Raw genomic sequence first — 17,372 nt, 5'->3', positions numbered from 1 at the left:
GCTGCTAATAAACTTACAAATCAACTTTTGGAAAATGTCCTTCGAAGTTTATTTCAGTTATCTCTGCATGTGATTTACATACTATAGTATTAACTGTGTGGATGGGAGTGTACTTGACTTGGCTAATTTGTCATCAGGTATTGATGGGTCAGTGTGGGTCCAGGCCAAAGAGACAGCGGTGTTCACCAGGCTCAGGGACATAGTGGTGCTCGATGTCGACCCCAAAACCATCCACAAAAAGGTGATTTTGATTTAAAAATGATTATTGCATTGGTCCTGTCTCTCAGTTAACTCTACCTTTTTTGTTTTGTTTAGGTACTATTAACTAGTACAGACAGAAGTACACCATTGGCCAACACCATGTTCTGTTATTACACACATCGTTAGTGAGCTGAAGTGGTAGTTAGTAGCAATGTAGTCTGTATCATCATCATACTGTCCTGGTGTGGTCCTGTAGGCCGTCTCCATCGTTAGTGAGCTGAAGTGGTAGTTAGTAGCAATGTAGTCTGTTTTAATTACAAGGCAGACTGTATCATCATCATACTGTCCTGGTGTGGTCCTGTAGGCCGTCTCCATCGTTAGTGAGCTGAAGTGGTAGTTAGTAGCAATGTAGTCTGTTTTAATTACAAGGCAGACTGTATCATCATCATACTGTCCTGGTGTGGTCCTGTAGGCCGTCTCCATCGTTAGTGAGCTGAAGTGGTCGTTAGTAGCAATGTAGTCTGTTTTAATTACAAGGCAGGCTGTATCATCATCATACTGTCCTGGTGTGGTCCTGTAGGCCGTCTCCATCGTGGGCGAGGAGGTGTTCAGCTTTCAGATGTCCCTGTATCCCAGCGCCACGGAGGGAGAGGGTTACTCAGACACGTCCAAGGTGGACGGGAAGGTTACCATGAGGCTGGGCTGCATCCAGATCGTCTACCTGCACAAGTTCCTCATGTCTCTACTGGTGAGGAGAAACCTCGGGGATTAGGTATCGAGAGCGGACCACAGGGTCGGGCTCAATTTCCATGATCAATTCCAGTCAATTCAGGAAGTACACAGAAATTCCAATTATCTTCAATGCTTTTCAATTAGGATTTAAAAAAAATATGGAATTCAAATGTGAGCCTGTTTCCTTTTTATTGTTTCTCTTTATCCTGTTATGTATTTGTTTATCTTCTATATGTGAACTCTTTTTCAGCCTCTTATAGCTATCAGTATCCTCTATCTGTAAACCTGTGGTGTTATAGCTATCAGTATCCTCTATCTGTAAACCTGTGGTGTTATAGCTATCAGTATCCTCTATCTGTAAACCTGTGGTGTTATAGCTATCAGTATCCTCTCTGTAAACCTGTGGTGTTATAGCTATCAGTATCCTCAGTATCTGTAAATCTGTGGTGTTCTCTCCAGGCCTCTTATAGCTATCAGTATCCTCAGTATCATTCTCCTTATGAGGTACAGTTTATGGCATGTTGTATAGCATTAAACCTCAGATTTATGGCATGCAGCACAGCACAGCACTAAACTACAGCATTCACCCTCTGCTTTGCAGCTTCACCACACCCAGACACCACAGCACTGTTAACCACTACCTCACGCCCAGGGCCCTAGTTTAAGGCCCGGGTTAGGGCCCTAGTTTAAGGACCGGGTTAGGGCCCTAGTTTAAGGACCGGGTTAGGGCCCTAGCTTAAGGACCGGGTTAGGGCCCTATCTTAAGGACCGGGTTAGGGCCCTATCTTAAGGACCCGGTTAGGGCCCTGTCTTAAGGACCGGGTTAGGGCCCTGTCTTAAGGACCGGGTTAGGGCCCTGTCTTAAGGACCGGGTTAGGGCCCTAGCTTAAGGACCGGGTTAGGGCCCTATCTTAAGGACCGGGTTAGGGCCCTATCTTAAGGACCGGGTTAGGGCCCTATCTTAAGGACCGGGTTAGGGCCCGGTCTTAAGGACCGGGTTAGGGCCCTGTCTTAAGGACAGGGTTAGGGCCCTGTCTTAAGGACCGGGTTAGGGCCCTGTCTTAAGGACCGGGTTAGGGCCCGGTCTTAAGGACCGGGTTAGGGCCCTATCTTAAGGACCCGGTTAGGGCCCTATCTTAAGGACCGGGTTAGGGCCCTGTCTTAAGGACCGGGTTAGGGCCCTGTCTTAAGGACCGGGTTAGGGCCCTGTCTTAAGGACCGGGTTAGGGCCCTGTCTTAAGGACAGGGTTAGGGCCCTATCTTAAGGACCGGGTTAGGGCCCTATCTTAAGGACCGGGTTAGGGCCCTGTCTGAAGGACCGGGTTAGGGCCCTGTCTGAAGGACCGGGTTAGGGCCCTAGCTGAAGGACCGGGTTAGGGCCCGAGCTTAAGGACCGGGTTAGGGCCCTGGCTGAAGGACCGGGTTAGGGCCCTGGCTGAAGGACCGGGTTAGGGCCCTATCTTAAGGACCGGGTTAGGGCCCTGTCTTAAGGACCGGGTTAGGGCCCTGTCTTAAGGACCGGGTTAGGGCCCTAGCTTAAGGACCGGGTTAATTCCAATGAATTGAAATGGAATTGACCCCCAACCCGGTTAAGAACCAATCCATTCTACACTTTGCTCACAGAAACATTTAACCCTTGTGTGACCGAGTGGGCTTGTGCAAACCAGATCTGTTTTTGTGTAGCCAACTCCCAAGACAGCACCAACAGATCTGGGTCCAGGCTAGACAGCACCAACAGATCTGGGTCCAGGCTAGACAGCACCAACAGATCTGGGTCCAGGCTAGACAGCACCAACGGATCTGGGTTCAGGCTAGACAGCACCAACGGATCTGGGTCCAGGCTAGACGGCACCAACAGATCTGGGTCCGGGCTAGACGGCACCAACAGATCTGGGTCCGGGCTAGCTCAAACCCCTCCAACTCCTCCTGTGCGTTTTAAGTCGATGGTTGTGTGAGCGAAACCATAAAAATGAAAAGCATTCCTAGTTGCCATGCAGATACCTAGTTGCCATGCAGATACCTAGTTGCCATGCAGATACCAACATGAGAGCAGCAGAGGGTAAGCGGTATTTCAAGAGGTAGTCGGCGTTTCGGGTCCTAGCGTCACTGTTTTATGGCTGTGTTTTAATAACTCTCATCTCTAGGTAAGAAATGCCCCATTTAACAACGCTGACAGGTTATAGTCTGACAAATGGTCCCTTCATAGAAACCAGGAAGTTAATCAGCATGATACAGCAGACCCCTCACTTGATGTGTGATATATTTATAAAGAGAAGAGACAGCTTGATGTGTGATATATTTATAAAGAGAAGAAGAGACTGTGTGATATATTTATAAAGAGAAGAAGAGACAGCTTGATGTGTGATATATTTATAAAGAGAAGAAGAGACAGCTTGATGTGTGATATATTTATAAAGAGAAGAAGAGACAGCTTGATGTGTGATATATTGTTAAAGAGAAGAAGAGACAGTGTGATATATTTATAAAGAGAAGAAGAGACAGCTTGATGTGTGATATATTTATAAAGAGAAGAAGAGACAGCTTGATGTGTGATATATTTATAAAGAGAAGAAGAGACTGTGATATATTTATAAAGAGAAGAAGAGACAGCTTGATGTGTGATATATTTATAAAGAGAAGAAGAGACAGCTTGATGTGTGATATATTTATAAAGAGAAGAGACAGCTTGATGTGTGATATATTTATAAAGAGAAGACGAGACAGCTTGATGTGTGATATATTTATAAAGAGAAGACGAGACAGCTTGATGAGTGATATATTTATAAAGAGAAGACGAGACAGCTTGATGTGTGATATATTTATAAAGAGAAGAAGAGACAGCTTGATGTGTGATATATTTATAAAGAGAAGAGACAGCTTGATGTGTGATATATTTATAAAGAGAAGAAGAGACAGCTTGATGTGTGATATATTTATAAAGAGAAGAGACAGCTTGATGTGTGATATATTTATAAAGAGAAGACGAGACAGCTTGATGTGTGATATATTTATAAAGAGAAGAAGAGACAGCTTGATGTGTGATATATTTATAAAGAGAAGAAGAGACAGCTTGATGTGTGATATATTTATAAAGAGAAAACGAGACAGCTTGATGAGTGATATATTTATAAAGAGAAGACGAGACAGCTTGATGTGTGATATATTTATAAAGAGAAGAAGAGACAGCTTGATGTGTGATATATTTGTAAAGAGAAGAAGAGACAGCTTGATGTGTGATATATTTATAAAGAGAAGAAGAGACAGCTTGATGTGTGATATATTTATAAAGAGAAGAAGAGACAGCTTGATGTGTGATTGGTTGGGGTGTATGACATGTCCATCTTGACTCAACATATTTCTCTGTGGACATGCTGTGTGTAAAAACTGTTGTTGATGACGCGGTGTGGTAAAGTATTTGATTGGTCTGTTGTCCAGTTGAATAGGATGCTCCGGTCTTGATGGCATGTTTAATAGCCAGGTCTCTTTCTATGTCATGGCTCTTGCTCCTGTTTTCTAAATCTCATTGGCACTTTGGATATCTCTCTGAACTTTTGTGGAATGGTTTGTCGTCGCACGGGGGGGGGGGGGGGGAGGAATGCTTTTCATGCACAACGTAACAATATCCTGACTCACTCCTCATTTCAAATGCTACGCAAATCTCACTCAACTGCCATTTTTTAAAAACCTCTTTATAAAACGGCGTACTATATCCTCCTGATTTTTCCTTCCTTCCATCCGTTGTTCCCTTCCCTCTGTCTTTGTGAATTCACTTCCTGTAAACGGTGTTTAAGGTTACACATTTCACTTAGTTAGTTTAGTTTCACATGTGTTATGTATAACATATAACATCCCCTGTCATTGTTCCCTTACCATGGCTGACGTTAGACTCCTATACAGAACCTCAGCATGTCTGTCCTGCTGTATTAGTGTCTTCATGGTCTCTGTCCTTCGTCCTCCAGACGTTTCTGGATAACTTCCAGACGGCCAAAGAGGCGTTGAGTGTGGCCACAGCCCAGGCAGCACAGAAGGCAGCCTCCAGCGTCAGGGACTTCGCCCAGAAGAGCTTCCGTCTCTCCATGGACATCAGGCTGAAGGCCCCTCTCATCGTCATCCCCCAGTCCTCCACCTCACACAATGCGTTTGTGGTGGACTTGGGGCTCATCACGGTGGGGAACAGTTTCAGTCTGATTTCGGCTGAAGGGTTCCCGCTCCCCGCTGTGTTGGACACGATGGATGTTAAGCTCACTCAGCTCAAACTGTCCAGGTATTAGAGGAGACTAAAATGTTTAGCGCTAAAATAGGACGTACTGCTTGGTGTGTGTGTGTTGTGTTTGGCGCTAAAATAGGACATACTGCTTGGTGTGTGTGTGTTGTGTTTGGCGCTAAAATAGGACATACTGCTTGGTGTGTGTGTGTTGTGTTTGGCGCTAAAATAGGACATACTGCTTGGTGTGTGTGTGTGTGTGTGTGTGTGTTAACGTTGTTGTCTTTCATTCTTTCTTTCATGGTCCTTCGAGCCGGATTGTTAGCGTACTCATTTGAAGTGTGTGTGTGTCCTCTGATTGGGTAATCCCACTTTATTCATCTCTCCGTAGGACCACGCTGAAACAAGGCTCCCCACAGACAGACGTTGAGATCCTTCAGCCAATCAATTTAGAGCTTCTGGTCAAACGGAACCTGGCCTCTTCCTGGTACAACAAGATCCCTGGAGTAGAGGTTCAGGGAATGCTCAAGTCTATGAATGTAGGTTTACTGACCCCCTAACCCTGACCCCCTAACCCTAGAGTACAGGTCCAAGGAGAACTCAAGTCTATGCATGTAGGTTTTACTGACCCTGATCCTAACACTGACCCTAACCCTAACACTGACCCTAACACTGACCCTAACACTGACCCTAACACTGACCCTAACACTGACCCTAACACTGACCCTGACCCTGTCCCTAACACTGACCCTGTCCCTAACACTGACCCTGTCCCTAACACTGACCCTAACCCGAACACTGACCCTAACCCGAACACTGACCCTAACCCTAACACTGACCCTAACACTGACCCTGACCCTAGAGTACAGCTCCATGGAGAACTCAAGTCTATGAATGTAGGAGCATCTTCCATTGTATTTATTTTCAGCTCATTTTTTTCCACAGACAGCTGGTGGTTTATCTGGATACAGAAGTTATCTTCTAGGAGGACAAATCTGCCTAGTAACACAGATGTTTGATCTCAATGGGGGATCTAGTTTTATACATAAAAGGAGACAGTACATCAACACCTAATCAAGATGTGGGCCGTCTTTTTAATCTCCTCCCTCCAGATGGCTCTAGGTCAGGAGGACTTTGGTGTTCTGATGAAGATACTGGGGGAGAACATCGGAGAGGGCAGCAAGGAGCACATCATGGATGTCAACAAACAAGTAGCCCAAGGTAGGTCATAGTGACTTACACACTGTAACTAGGGCCTGGAGGTAGATCATAGTGACTTTACACACCAGTCACACTGTAACTAGGGCCTGGAGGTAGATCATAGTGTCTTACACACCAGACACACTGTAACTAGGGCCTGGAGGTAGATCATAGTGTCTTACACACTGTAACTAGGGCCTGGAGGTAGATCATAGTGACTTAGTGACTTACACACTGTAACTAGGGCCTGGAGGTAGATCATAGTGACTTACACATTGGAGGTAGATCATAGTGACTTAGTGACTTACACACTGTAACTAGGACCTGGAGGTCCCCATTCAAGCTGATGGTGTCATAATGGGTGGACTGGCGGCCATTGCTCGTGTACCCATAGCAGCAAACAGAGAGTAAAAGCAGGAAGTGTTACCCATGTGTTTACCAGTCAAATTGCCAGGGTTAGAGGATCCAAGCCCATTCTAATTATTATATTTCTGTGCTGTAACCATTCCCAGAAGGACAGCTTTTGATAAGCAGAATCAAATTACCTGAACGTGGATAGTTGGACTGATCCCAGATCAGTTTGTGTTGTCCTGACAACTCTTATGATGCAATAACCAGCATTCGGGGTGGCAGGTAGCCTAGTGGTTAGAGCGTTGGCGCCAGTAACCGAAAGGTCGCTAGATCGAATCCCCGAGCTGACAAGGTAAAAAATCTGCCGTTCTGCCCCCTGAACAAGATAGTTAAACCCACTGTTCCTCGGTAGGCCGTCACAAGATAGTTAAACCCACTGTTCTTCGGTAGGCCGTCATTGTAAATAAGAATTGATTCTTAACTGACTTGCCTAGTTAAATAAAAAGATTAAACTGATCTAGAACCAGGCTAATTGATGACGTATTACATGCATGTAAACCCTGAATATAAATTTCCGTTCCACAAGATTGAACAATAAAGTGTTTTGAATCTGTAATCTTTGCTAGACACAGCAGAGATGGCAAAACAGATTAACGTGTATTACTAGAGATAATATCTATTGAACAGATGATAATGTCTTTGCTGGTAATGTCTAGACAAGGCAGAGCAGGCTGAGCAACACCAGCTGGAGGTGAATGAGGTGGGTTGTCTACCTGTGGAGGCTGGAGGAGGACAGCCTGCTGCTGTCACCAATGGAGGAGGACTGGGGGAAAACATCGTCAATATGCTGCTCAACCTGGAGATTAAGGAGGTAAGCTATCTACCGACCTAAACACGGTGGTCCGTCGTGCTGTTATCAGCTGGCTAATATACACGGTGGTCCGTTGTGCTGTTGTTAGCTGGCTAATATACACGGTGGTCCGTTGTGCTGCTGTTAGCTGGCTGATATACACGGTGGTCCGTTGTGCTGTTATCAGCTGGCTAATATACACAGTGGTCCGTTGTGCTGTTATTAGCTGGCTAATATACACAGTGGTCCGTTGTGCTGTTATTAGCTGGCTAATATACACAGTGGTCCGTTGTGCTGTTATTAGCCTGCTAATATACACAGTGGTCCGTTGTGCTGTTGTTAGCTGGCTAATATACACAGTGGTCCGTTGTGCTGTTATTAGCTGGCTAATATACACAGTGGTCCGTTGTGCTGTTATTAGCTGGCTAATATACACGGTGGTCCGTTGTGCTGCTGTTAGCTGGCTAATATACACAGTGGTCCGTTGTGCTGTTGTTAGCTGGCTAATATACACAGTGGTCCGTTGTGCTGTTATTAGCTGGCTAATATACACAGTGGTCCGTTGTGCTGTTATTAACTGGCTAATATACACGGTGGTCCGTTGTGCTGCTGTTAGCTGGCTAATATACACAGTGGTCCGTTGTGCTGTTATTAGCTGGCTAATATACACAGTGGTCCGTTGTGCTGTTATTAGCTGGCTAATATACACAGTGGTCCGTTGTGCTGTTATTAGCTGGCTAATATACACGGTGGTCCGTTGTGCTGCTGTTAGCTGGCTAATATACACGGTGGTCCGTTGTGCTGTTATCAGCTGGCTAATATACACAGTGGTCCGTTGTGCTGTTATTAGCTGGCTAATATACGCAGTGGTCCGTTGTACTGTTATTAGCTGGCTAATATACGCAGTGGTCCGTTGTGCTGTTATTAGCTGGCTAATATACACAGTGGTCCGTCGTGCTGTTATTAGCTGGCTAATATACACAGTGGTCCGTCGTGCTGTTATTAGCTGGCTAATATACACGGTCGTCCGTTGTGCTGTTATTAGCTGGCTAATATACACGGTGGTCCGTCGTGCTGTTATTAGCTGGCTAATATACACAGTGGTCCGTTGCGCTGTTATTAGCTGGCTAATATACACGGTGGTCCGTCGTGCTGTTATTAGCTGGCTAATATACACGGTGGTCCGTTGTGCTGTTATTAGCTGGCTAATATACACGGGGGTCCGTTGTGCTGTTATTAGCTGGCTAATATACACGGTGGTCCGTTGTGCTGTTATTAGCTGGCTAATATACACGGTGGTCCGTTGTGCTGTTATTAGCTGGCTAATATACACTGTGGTCCGTTGTGCTGTTATTAGCTGGCTAATATACACAGTTGGTCCGTTGTGCTGTTATTAGCTGGCTAATATACACAGTTGGTCCATTGTGCTGTTATTAGCTGGCTAATATACACAGTTGGTCCGTTGTGCTGTTATTAGCTGGCTAATATACACAGTTGGTCCATTGTGCTGTTATTAGCTGGCTAATATACACAGTTGGTCCGTTGTGCTGTTATTAGCTGGCTAATATACACAGTTGGTCCGTTGTGCTGTTATTAGCTGGCTAATATACACAGTTGGTCCGTTGTGCTGTTATTAGCTGGCTAATATACACGGTGGGCCGTCGTGCTGTAACTTTAGTACCGTACTGATGCATCAAGGGAAATAAAATGTCTCTTTGTACAGTTGGATGTTGATGAAGTTTAAACAAGTTACAGGTATCTATTTTCCATCACTCGTTGAAAACTAGACACTCCCAAATCCATCCAACTTTACTCCTGCTATGTCTCAAATCTCCTTCATTGTCTATTACCAAGATATGTTCAGGTCGTTATCGCACAAGATAATGTGTTGTTAACAACTAACCTGGTTAAATAAAGGCAGACTAAATATGGTTGTATCTCTCCATTAGGTGGTTCTGAAGCTGAAGAAGTCCAGGTCAGATCAGAAGGAGAGTCCGTTCCTGGTTCTCCACGTAGCCCAGCTGGGCATCCACACCAATGTCAGGAAGTACGACATGGTGGCCACAACATACATCAAGAAAATCTCTATGAAGTGCCTGGAGTTTTCAGGTCCGTGGCTTTAAGCCTGTCGAGGTGTCATGTTGTTTTGGCTAAACTTTTATAATGCATGTTGAATATGATAGTTCATATGACATGGTGGCCCACAACGTACATCAAGAGATGACCATGATGCACCTGTGGTTTCTCAGGTCGGTGGATTTAGTCTCAAGGCCTGTTATGTTTAAATACTGAATACAATAGTTACCATGATTTAAACTGGTCTGACATTCTGGTTAGGAATACAATAGTTACCATGATTTAAACTGGTCTGACATTCTGGTTAGGAATACAATAGTTACCATGATTTAAACTGGTCTGACATTCTGGTTAGGAATACAATAGTTACCATGATTTAAACTGGTCTGACATTCTGGTTAGTAGTACAATAGTTAACAGGATTTAAACTGGTCTGACATTCTGGTTAGTAATACAATAGTTACCATGATTTAAACTGGTCTGTCATGCTGGTTAGGAATACAATAGTTACCATGATTTAAACTGGTCTGACATTCTGGTTAGGAATACAATAGTTACCATGATTTAAACTGGTCTGACATTCTGGTTAGGAATACAATAGTTACCAGGATTTAAACTGGTCTGACATTCTGGTTAGGAATACAATAGTTACCAGGATTTAAACTGGTCTGACATTCTGGTTAGGAATACAATAGTTACCAGGATTTAAACTGGTCTGACATTCTGGTTAGGAATACAATAGTTACCAGGATTTAAACTGGTCTGACATTCTGGTTAGGAATACAATAGTTACCAGGATTTAAACTGGTCTGACATTCTGGTTAGGAATACAATAGTTACCAGGATTTAAACTGGTCTGACATTCTGGTTAGGAATACAATAGTTACCAGGATTTAAACTGGTCTGACATTCTGGTTAGGAATACAATAGTTACCAGGATTTAAACTGGTCTGACATTCTGGTTAGGAATACAATAGTTACCATGATTTAAACTGGTTTGACATTCTGGTTAGTAAAACAATAGTTACCAGGATTTAAACTGGTCTGACATTCTGTTTAGTAATACAATACATCCCAGTGTTCTAGTTGGTAAATCAGAATGCCATTGATTATCATTTGACTGTTTTATAGATTCCAACGATGAACCACTGTGTCTGATCAGTTCCTCTGTGGAGTCGGGTGCTGACCTTCTCAAAGTGGAATACTTCAAGGTGGGACATACCTCCTGATTTTGTTATACACTGAGTGAACACCTTCCTGATATTGAGTTGCACTCCCTTTTCTCCCTCAGAACAGCCTCAATTCAAGGTGTCGAAGAGCGTTCCACAGGGATGCTGGTCTATACCTCTAGCGCGGTCTATACCTCTAGCCCGGTCTATACCTCTAGCCCGGTCTATACCTCTAGCGCGGTCTATACCTCTAGCCCGGTCTATACCTTTAGCCCGGTCTATACCTCTAGCCCGGTCTATACCTCTAGCCCGGTCTATACCTCTAGCCCGGTCTATACCTCTAGCGCGGTCTATACCTCTAGCCCGGTCTATACCTTTAGCCCGGTCTATACCTCTAGCGCGGTCTATACCTCTAGCCCGGTCTACGGTCTATACTTCTAGCCCGGTCTATACCTCTAGCCCGGTCTATACCTCTAGCCCGGTCTATACCTCTAGCCCGGTCTACGGTCTATACCTCTAGCGAGGTCTATACCTCTAGCCCGGTCTATACCTCTAGCCCGGTCTACGGTCTATACCTCTAGCCCGGTCTATACCTCTAGCCCGGTCTACGGTCTATACCTCTAGCCCGGTCTATACCTCTAGCCCGGTCTATACCTCTAGCCGGTCTACGGTCTATACCTCTAGCCCGGTCTACGGTCTATACCTCTCGCCCGGTCTACGGTCTATACCTCTAGCACGGTCTACGGTCTATACCTCTAGCCCGGTCTATACCTCTAGCCCGGTCTATACCTCTAGCACGGTCTACGGTCTATACCTCTAGCCCGGTCTATACCTCTAGCCCGGTCTATACCTCTAGCCCGGTCTATACCTCTAGCCCGGTCTATACCTGTAGCCCGGTCTATACCTCTAGCCCGGTCTATACCTCTAGCCCGGTCTATACCTCTAGCCCGGTCTATACCTCTAGCCCGGTCTACGGTCTATACCTCTAGCCCGGTCTACGGTCTATACCTCTAGCCCGGTCTATACCTCTAGCCCGGTCTATACCTCTAGCCCGGTCTACGGTCTATACCTCTAGCCCGGTCTATACATTGGCTATATAAAGATTGAGAGCTCTGGCTGAAGTCAACACTAACTCAACAGAATAAAAAACACTTTTTATTTTTTATTTTATTTAACCTTTATTTAATTAGGTAAGTCAGTTAAGAGCACATTCTTATTTACAATGACGGCCTACCAAAAAGACCTCCTGTGGGGACGGGGGCTGGGATTAAAATAAATAAATACAATATAAATATAGGACAAAACACACATCACAACAAGAGAGACAACACAACACTACATAAAAAGAGACCTAAGATGACAACATAGCAAGGCAGCAACACATGACAACAGCATGGTAGCAGCTCAAAACATGGTACAAACGTTATTGCTTTAATGTAATATTCTTATGGAGTCTTATTATTATTATTATTATTATTGTTAATATTATTATTAAAGCCTTGTATAACAGCAAATACCAAGTCGATCCAGGCTCTATGCAGAGCATGTTTTCCCCCTACAGTCTGCAATTATTTTATAACTTTGGAAAATAAAGCATTTGACGTCGTTAAGTTATTAAATACCTAATCAAACACCTTTTATGAGCCTTTCCTAAAATAGGAAATTCAGATATGAATTCTTCGAAATACAAAGAGGCGCTTTCCCAGAATCCCCATGGTCATTGTACTGTAGTTTATAATGAATGATACAGTAATTACAGCTGTTCAGAAACCCCCCGGCCAGATGTCCTCTCTCTGTGGACATGTTCTCTGTTCAGAAACCCCCCAGCCAGATGTCCTCCCTCTGTGGACATGTTCTCTGTTCAGAAACCCCCCGGCCAGATGTCCTCTCTCTGTGGACATGTTCTCTGTTCAGAAACCCCCCGGCCAGATGTCCTCCCTCTGTGGACATGTTCTCTGTTCAGAAACCCCCCGGCCAGATGTCCTCCCTCTGTGGACATGTTCTCTGTTCAGAAACCCCCCGGCCAGATGTCCTCTCTCTGTGGACATGTTCTCTGTTCAGAAACCCCCCGGCCAGATGTCCTCTCTCTGTGGACATGTTCTCTGTTCAGAAACCCCCCGGCCAGATGTCCTCTCTCTGTGGACATGTTCTCTGTTCAGAAACCCCCCGGCCAGATGTCCTCCCTCTGTGGACATGTTCTCTGTTCAGAAACCCCCCGGCCAGATGTCCTCCCTCTGTGGACATGTTCTCTGTTCAGAAACCCCCCGGACAGATGTCCTCTCTCTGTGGACATGTTCTCTGTTCAGAAACCCCCCTGTCAGATGTCCTCTCTCTGTGGACATGTTCTCTGTTCAGAAACCCCCCGGCCAGATGTCCTCTCTCTGTGGACATGTTCTCTGTTCAGAAACCCCCCGGCCAGATGTCCTCCCTCTGTGGACATGTTCTCTGTTCAGAAACCCCCCGGCCAGATGTCCTCCCTCTGTGGACATGTTCTCTGTTCAGAAACCCCCCGGCCAGATGTCCTCCCTCTGTGGACATGTTCTCTGTTCAGAAACCCCCCGGCCAGATGTCCTCCCTCTGTGGACATGTTCTCTGTTCAGAAACCCCCCGGCCAGATGTCCTCCCTCTGTGGACATGTTCTCTGTTCAGAAACCCCCCTGTCAGATGTCCTCCCTCTGTGGACATGTTCTCTGTTCAGAAACCCCCCGGCCAGATGTCCTCCCTCTGTGGACATGTTCTCTGTTCAGAAACCCCCCTGTCAGATGTCCTCTCTCTGTGGACATGTTCTCTGTTCAGAAACCCCCCGGCCAGATGTCCTCTCTCTGTGGACATGTTCTCTGTTCAGAAACCCCCCGGCCAGATGTCCTCTCTCTGTGGACATGTTCTCTGTTCAGAAACCCCCCGGCCAGATGTCCTCTCTCTGTGGACATGTTCTCTGTTCAGAAACCCCCCAGCCAGATGTCCTCTCTCTGTGGACATGTTCTCTGTTCAGAAACCCCCCGGCCAGATGTCCTCTCTCTGTGGACATGTTCTCTGTTCAGAAACCCCCCGGCCAGATGTCCTCCCTCTGTGGACATGTTCTCTGTTCAGAAACCCCCCGGCCAGATGTCCTCCCTCTGTGGACATGTTCTCTGTTCAGAAACCCCCCGGCCAGATGTCCTCTCTCTGTGGACATGTTCTCTGTTCAGAAACCCCCCGGCCAGATGTCTTCTCTCTGTGGACATGTTCTCTGTTCAGAAACCCCCCGGCCAGATGTCCTCCCTCTGTGGACATGTTCTCTGTTCAGAAACCCCCCGGCCAGATGTCCTCTCTCTGTGGACATGTTCTCTGTTCAGAAACCCCCCGGCCAGATGTCCTCTCTCTGTGGACATGTTCTCTGTTCAGAAACCCCCCGGCCAGATGTCCTCTCTCTGTGGACATGTTCTCTGTTCAGAAACCCCCCTGTCAGATGTCCTCCCTCTGTGGACATGTTCTCTGTTCAGAAACCCCCCGGCCAGATGTCCTCCCTCTGTGGACATGTTCTCTGTTCAGAAACCCCCCTGTCAGATGTCCTCTCTCTGTGGACATGTTCTCTGTTCAGAAACCCCCCGGCCAGATGTCCTCTCTCTGTGGACATGTTCTCTGTTCAGAAACCCCCCTGTCAGATGTCCTCTCTCTGTGGACATGTTCTCTGTTCAGAAACCCCCCGGCCAGATGTCCTCTCTCTGTGGACATGTTCTCTGTTCAGAAACCCCCCGGCCAGATGTCCTCTCTCTGTGGACATGTTCTCTGTTCAGAAACCCCCCTGTCAGATGTCCTCTCTCTGTGGACATGTTCTCTGTTCAGAAACCCCCCGGCCAGATGTCCTCCCTCTGTGGACATGTTCTCTGTTCAGAAACCCCCCGGCCAGATGTCCTCCCTCTGTGGACATGTTCTCTGTTCAGAAACCCCCCTGTCAGATGTCCTCTCTCTGTGGACATGTTCTCTGTTCAGAAACCCCCCGGCCAGATGTCCTCTCTCTGTGGACATGTTCTCTGTTCAGAAACCCCCCGGCCAGATGTCCTCTCTCTGTGGACATGTTCTCTGTTCAGAAACCCCCCTGTCAGATGTCCTCTCTCTGTGGACATGTTCTCTGTTCAGAAACCCCCCGGCCAGATGTCCTCCCTCTGTGGACATGTTCTCTGTTTAGAAACCCCCCGGCCAGATGTCCTCTCTCTGTGGACATGTTCTCTGTTCAGAAACCCCCATGTCAGATGTCCTCTCTCTGTGGACATGTTCTCTGTTCAGAAACCCCCCTGTCAGATGTCCTCTCTCTGTGGACATTTTCTCTGCTCAGAAACCCCCCGGCCAGATGTCCTCTCTCTGTGGACATGTTCTCTGTTCAGAAACCCCCCGGCCAGATGTCCTCCCTCTGTGGACATGTTCTCTGTTCAGAAACCCCCCTGTCAGATGTCCTCTCTCTGTGGACATGTTCTCTGTTCAGAAACCCCCCGGCCAGATGTCCTCCCTCTGTGGACATGTTCTCTGTTTAGAAACCCCCCGGCCAGATGTCCTCCCTCTGTGGACATGTTCTCTGTTCAGAAACCCCCCTGCCAGATGTCCTCTCTCTGTGGACATGTTCTCTGTTCAGAAACCCCCCTGTCAGATGTCCTCTCTCTGTGGACATGTTCTCTGTTCAGAAACCCCCCGGCCAGATGTCCTCTCTCTGTGGACATGTTCTCTGTTCAGAAACCCCCCTGTCAGATGTCCTCTCTCTGTGGACATGTTCTCTGTTCAGAAACCCCCCTGCCAGATGTCCTCCCTCTGTGGACATGTTCTCTGTTCAGAAACCCCCCGGCCAGATGTCCTCTCTCTGTGGACATGTTCTCTGTTCAGAAACCCCCCTGCCAGATGTCCTCTCTCTGTGGACATGTTCTCTGTTCAGAAACCCCCCTGCCAGATGTCCTCTCTCTGTGGACATGTTCTCTGTTCAGAAACCCCCCTGCCAGATGTCCTCTCTCTGTGGACATGTTCTCTGTTCAGAAACCCCCCTGTCAGATGTCCTCTCTCTGTGGACATGTTCTCTGTTCAGAAACCCCCCTGCCAGATGTCCTCTCTCTGTGGACATGTTCTCTGTTCAGAAACCCCCCTGTCAGATGTCCTCCCTCTGTGGACATGTTCTCTGTTCAGAAACCCCCCTGTCAGATGTCCTCTCTCTGTGGACATGTTCTCTGTTCAGAAACCCCCCTGTCAGATGTCCTCTCTCTGTGGACATGTTCTCTGTTCACAAACCCCCCTGTCAGATGTCCTCTCTCTGTGGACATGTTCTCTGTTCAGAAACCCCCCTGCCAGATGTCCTCTCTCTGTGGACATGTTCTCTGTTCAGAAACCCCCCTGCCAGATGTCCTCTCTCTGTGGACATGTTCTCTGTTCAGAAACCCCCCGGCCAGATGTCCTCCCTCTGTGGACATGTTCTCTGTTCAGAAACCCCCCTGTCAGATGTCCTCTCTCTGTGGACATGTTCTCTGTTCAGAAACCCCCCGGCCAGATGTCCTCTCTCTGTGGACATGTTCTCTGTTCAGAAACCCCCCGGCCAGATGTCCTCTCTCTGTGGACATGTTCTCTGTTCAGAAACCCCCCTGCCAGATGTCCTCTCTCTGTGGACATGTTCTCTGTTCAGAAACCCCCCGGCCAGATGTCCTCTCTCTGTGGACATGTTCTCTGTTCAGAAACCCCCCGGCCAGATGTCCTCTCTCTGTGGACATGTTCTCTGTTCAGAAACCCCCCTGCCAGATGTCCTCTCTCTGTGGACATGTTCTCTGTTCAGAAACCCCCCTGCCAGATGTCCTCTCTCTGTGGACATGTTCTCTGTTCAGAAACCCCCCTGCCAGATGTCCTCTCTCTGTGGACATGTTCTCTGTTCAGAAACCCCCCTGCCAGATGTCCTCTCTCTGTGGACATGTTCTCTGTTCAGAAACCCCCCTGCCAGGTGTCCTCTCTCTGTGGACATGTTCTCTGTTTAGAAACCCCCCGGCCAGATGTCCTCTCTCTGTGGACATGTTCTCTGTTCAGAAACCCCCCGGCCAGATGTCCTCTCTCTGTGGACATGTTCTCTGTTCAGAAACCCCCCGGCCAGATGTCCTCCCTCTGTGGACATGTTCTCTGTTCAGAAACCCCCCTGTCAGATGTCCTCTCTCTGTGGACATGTTCTCTGTTCAGAAACCCCCCTGTCAGATGTCCTCTCTCTGTGGACATGTTCTCTGTTCAGAAACCCCCCGGCCAGATGTCCTCCCTCTGTGGACATGTTCTCTGTTTATAAACCCCCCGGCCAGATGTCCTCCCTCTGTGGACATGTTCTCTGTTTAGAAACCCCCCGGCCAGATGTCCTCTCTCTGTGGACATGTTCTCTGTTCAGAAACCCCCCGGCCAGATGTCCTCTCTCTGTGGACATGTTCTCTGTTCAGAAACCCCCCGGCCAGATGTCCTCCCTCTGTGGACATGTTCTCTGTTCAGAAACCCCCCTGTCAGATGTCCTCTCTCTGTGGACATGTTCTCTGTTCAGAAACCCCCCTGTCAGATGTCCTCTCTCTGTGGACATGTTCTCTGTTCAGAAACCCCCCGGCCAGATGTC

The 17,372-nt window shown here is 47.2% G+C and overlaps 1 protein-coding gene across 1 annotated transcript in view; it reads left to right on the top strand.

Moving 5' to 3' along the window:
* LOC129842997 (intermembrane lipid transfer protein VPS13C-like) overlaps positions 1-17,372 on the top strand; it is a gene marked incomplete at its 5' end in the record, with an annotated part of 207,119 nt that overhangs the window by 48,216 nt on the left and 141,531 nt on the right. Inside the window, 9 exons of the mRNA XM_055911720.1 lie at positions 138-241; positions 782-949; positions 1,393-1,437; positions 4,893-5,197; positions 5,529-5,676; positions 6,250-6,358; positions 7,405-7,559; positions 9,488-9,647; positions 10,746-10,825. Coding sequence (XP_055767695.1) covers positions 138-241; positions 782-949; positions 1,393-1,437; positions 4,893-5,197; positions 5,529-5,676; positions 6,250-6,358; positions 7,405-7,559; positions 9,488-9,647; positions 10,746-10,825 — 1,274 coding nt within the window. The remainder of the gene's footprint in view (positions 1-137; positions 242-781; positions 950-1,392; positions 1,438-4,892; positions 5,198-5,528; positions 5,677-6,249; positions 6,359-7,404; positions 7,560-9,487; positions 9,648-10,745; positions 10,826-17,372) is intronic.

This window comes from Salvelinus fontinalis, unplaced genomic scaffold (assembly GCF_029448725.1).
Source record: "Salvelinus fontinalis isolate EN_2023a unplaced genomic scaffold, ASM2944872v1 scaffold_0085, whole genome shotgun sequence".
NCBI lineage: Eukaryota > Metazoa > Chordata > Actinopteri > Salmoniformes > Salmonidae > Salvelinus > Salvelinus fontinalis.
This window is presented reverse-complemented; position numbering and strand designations above follow the sequence as displayed.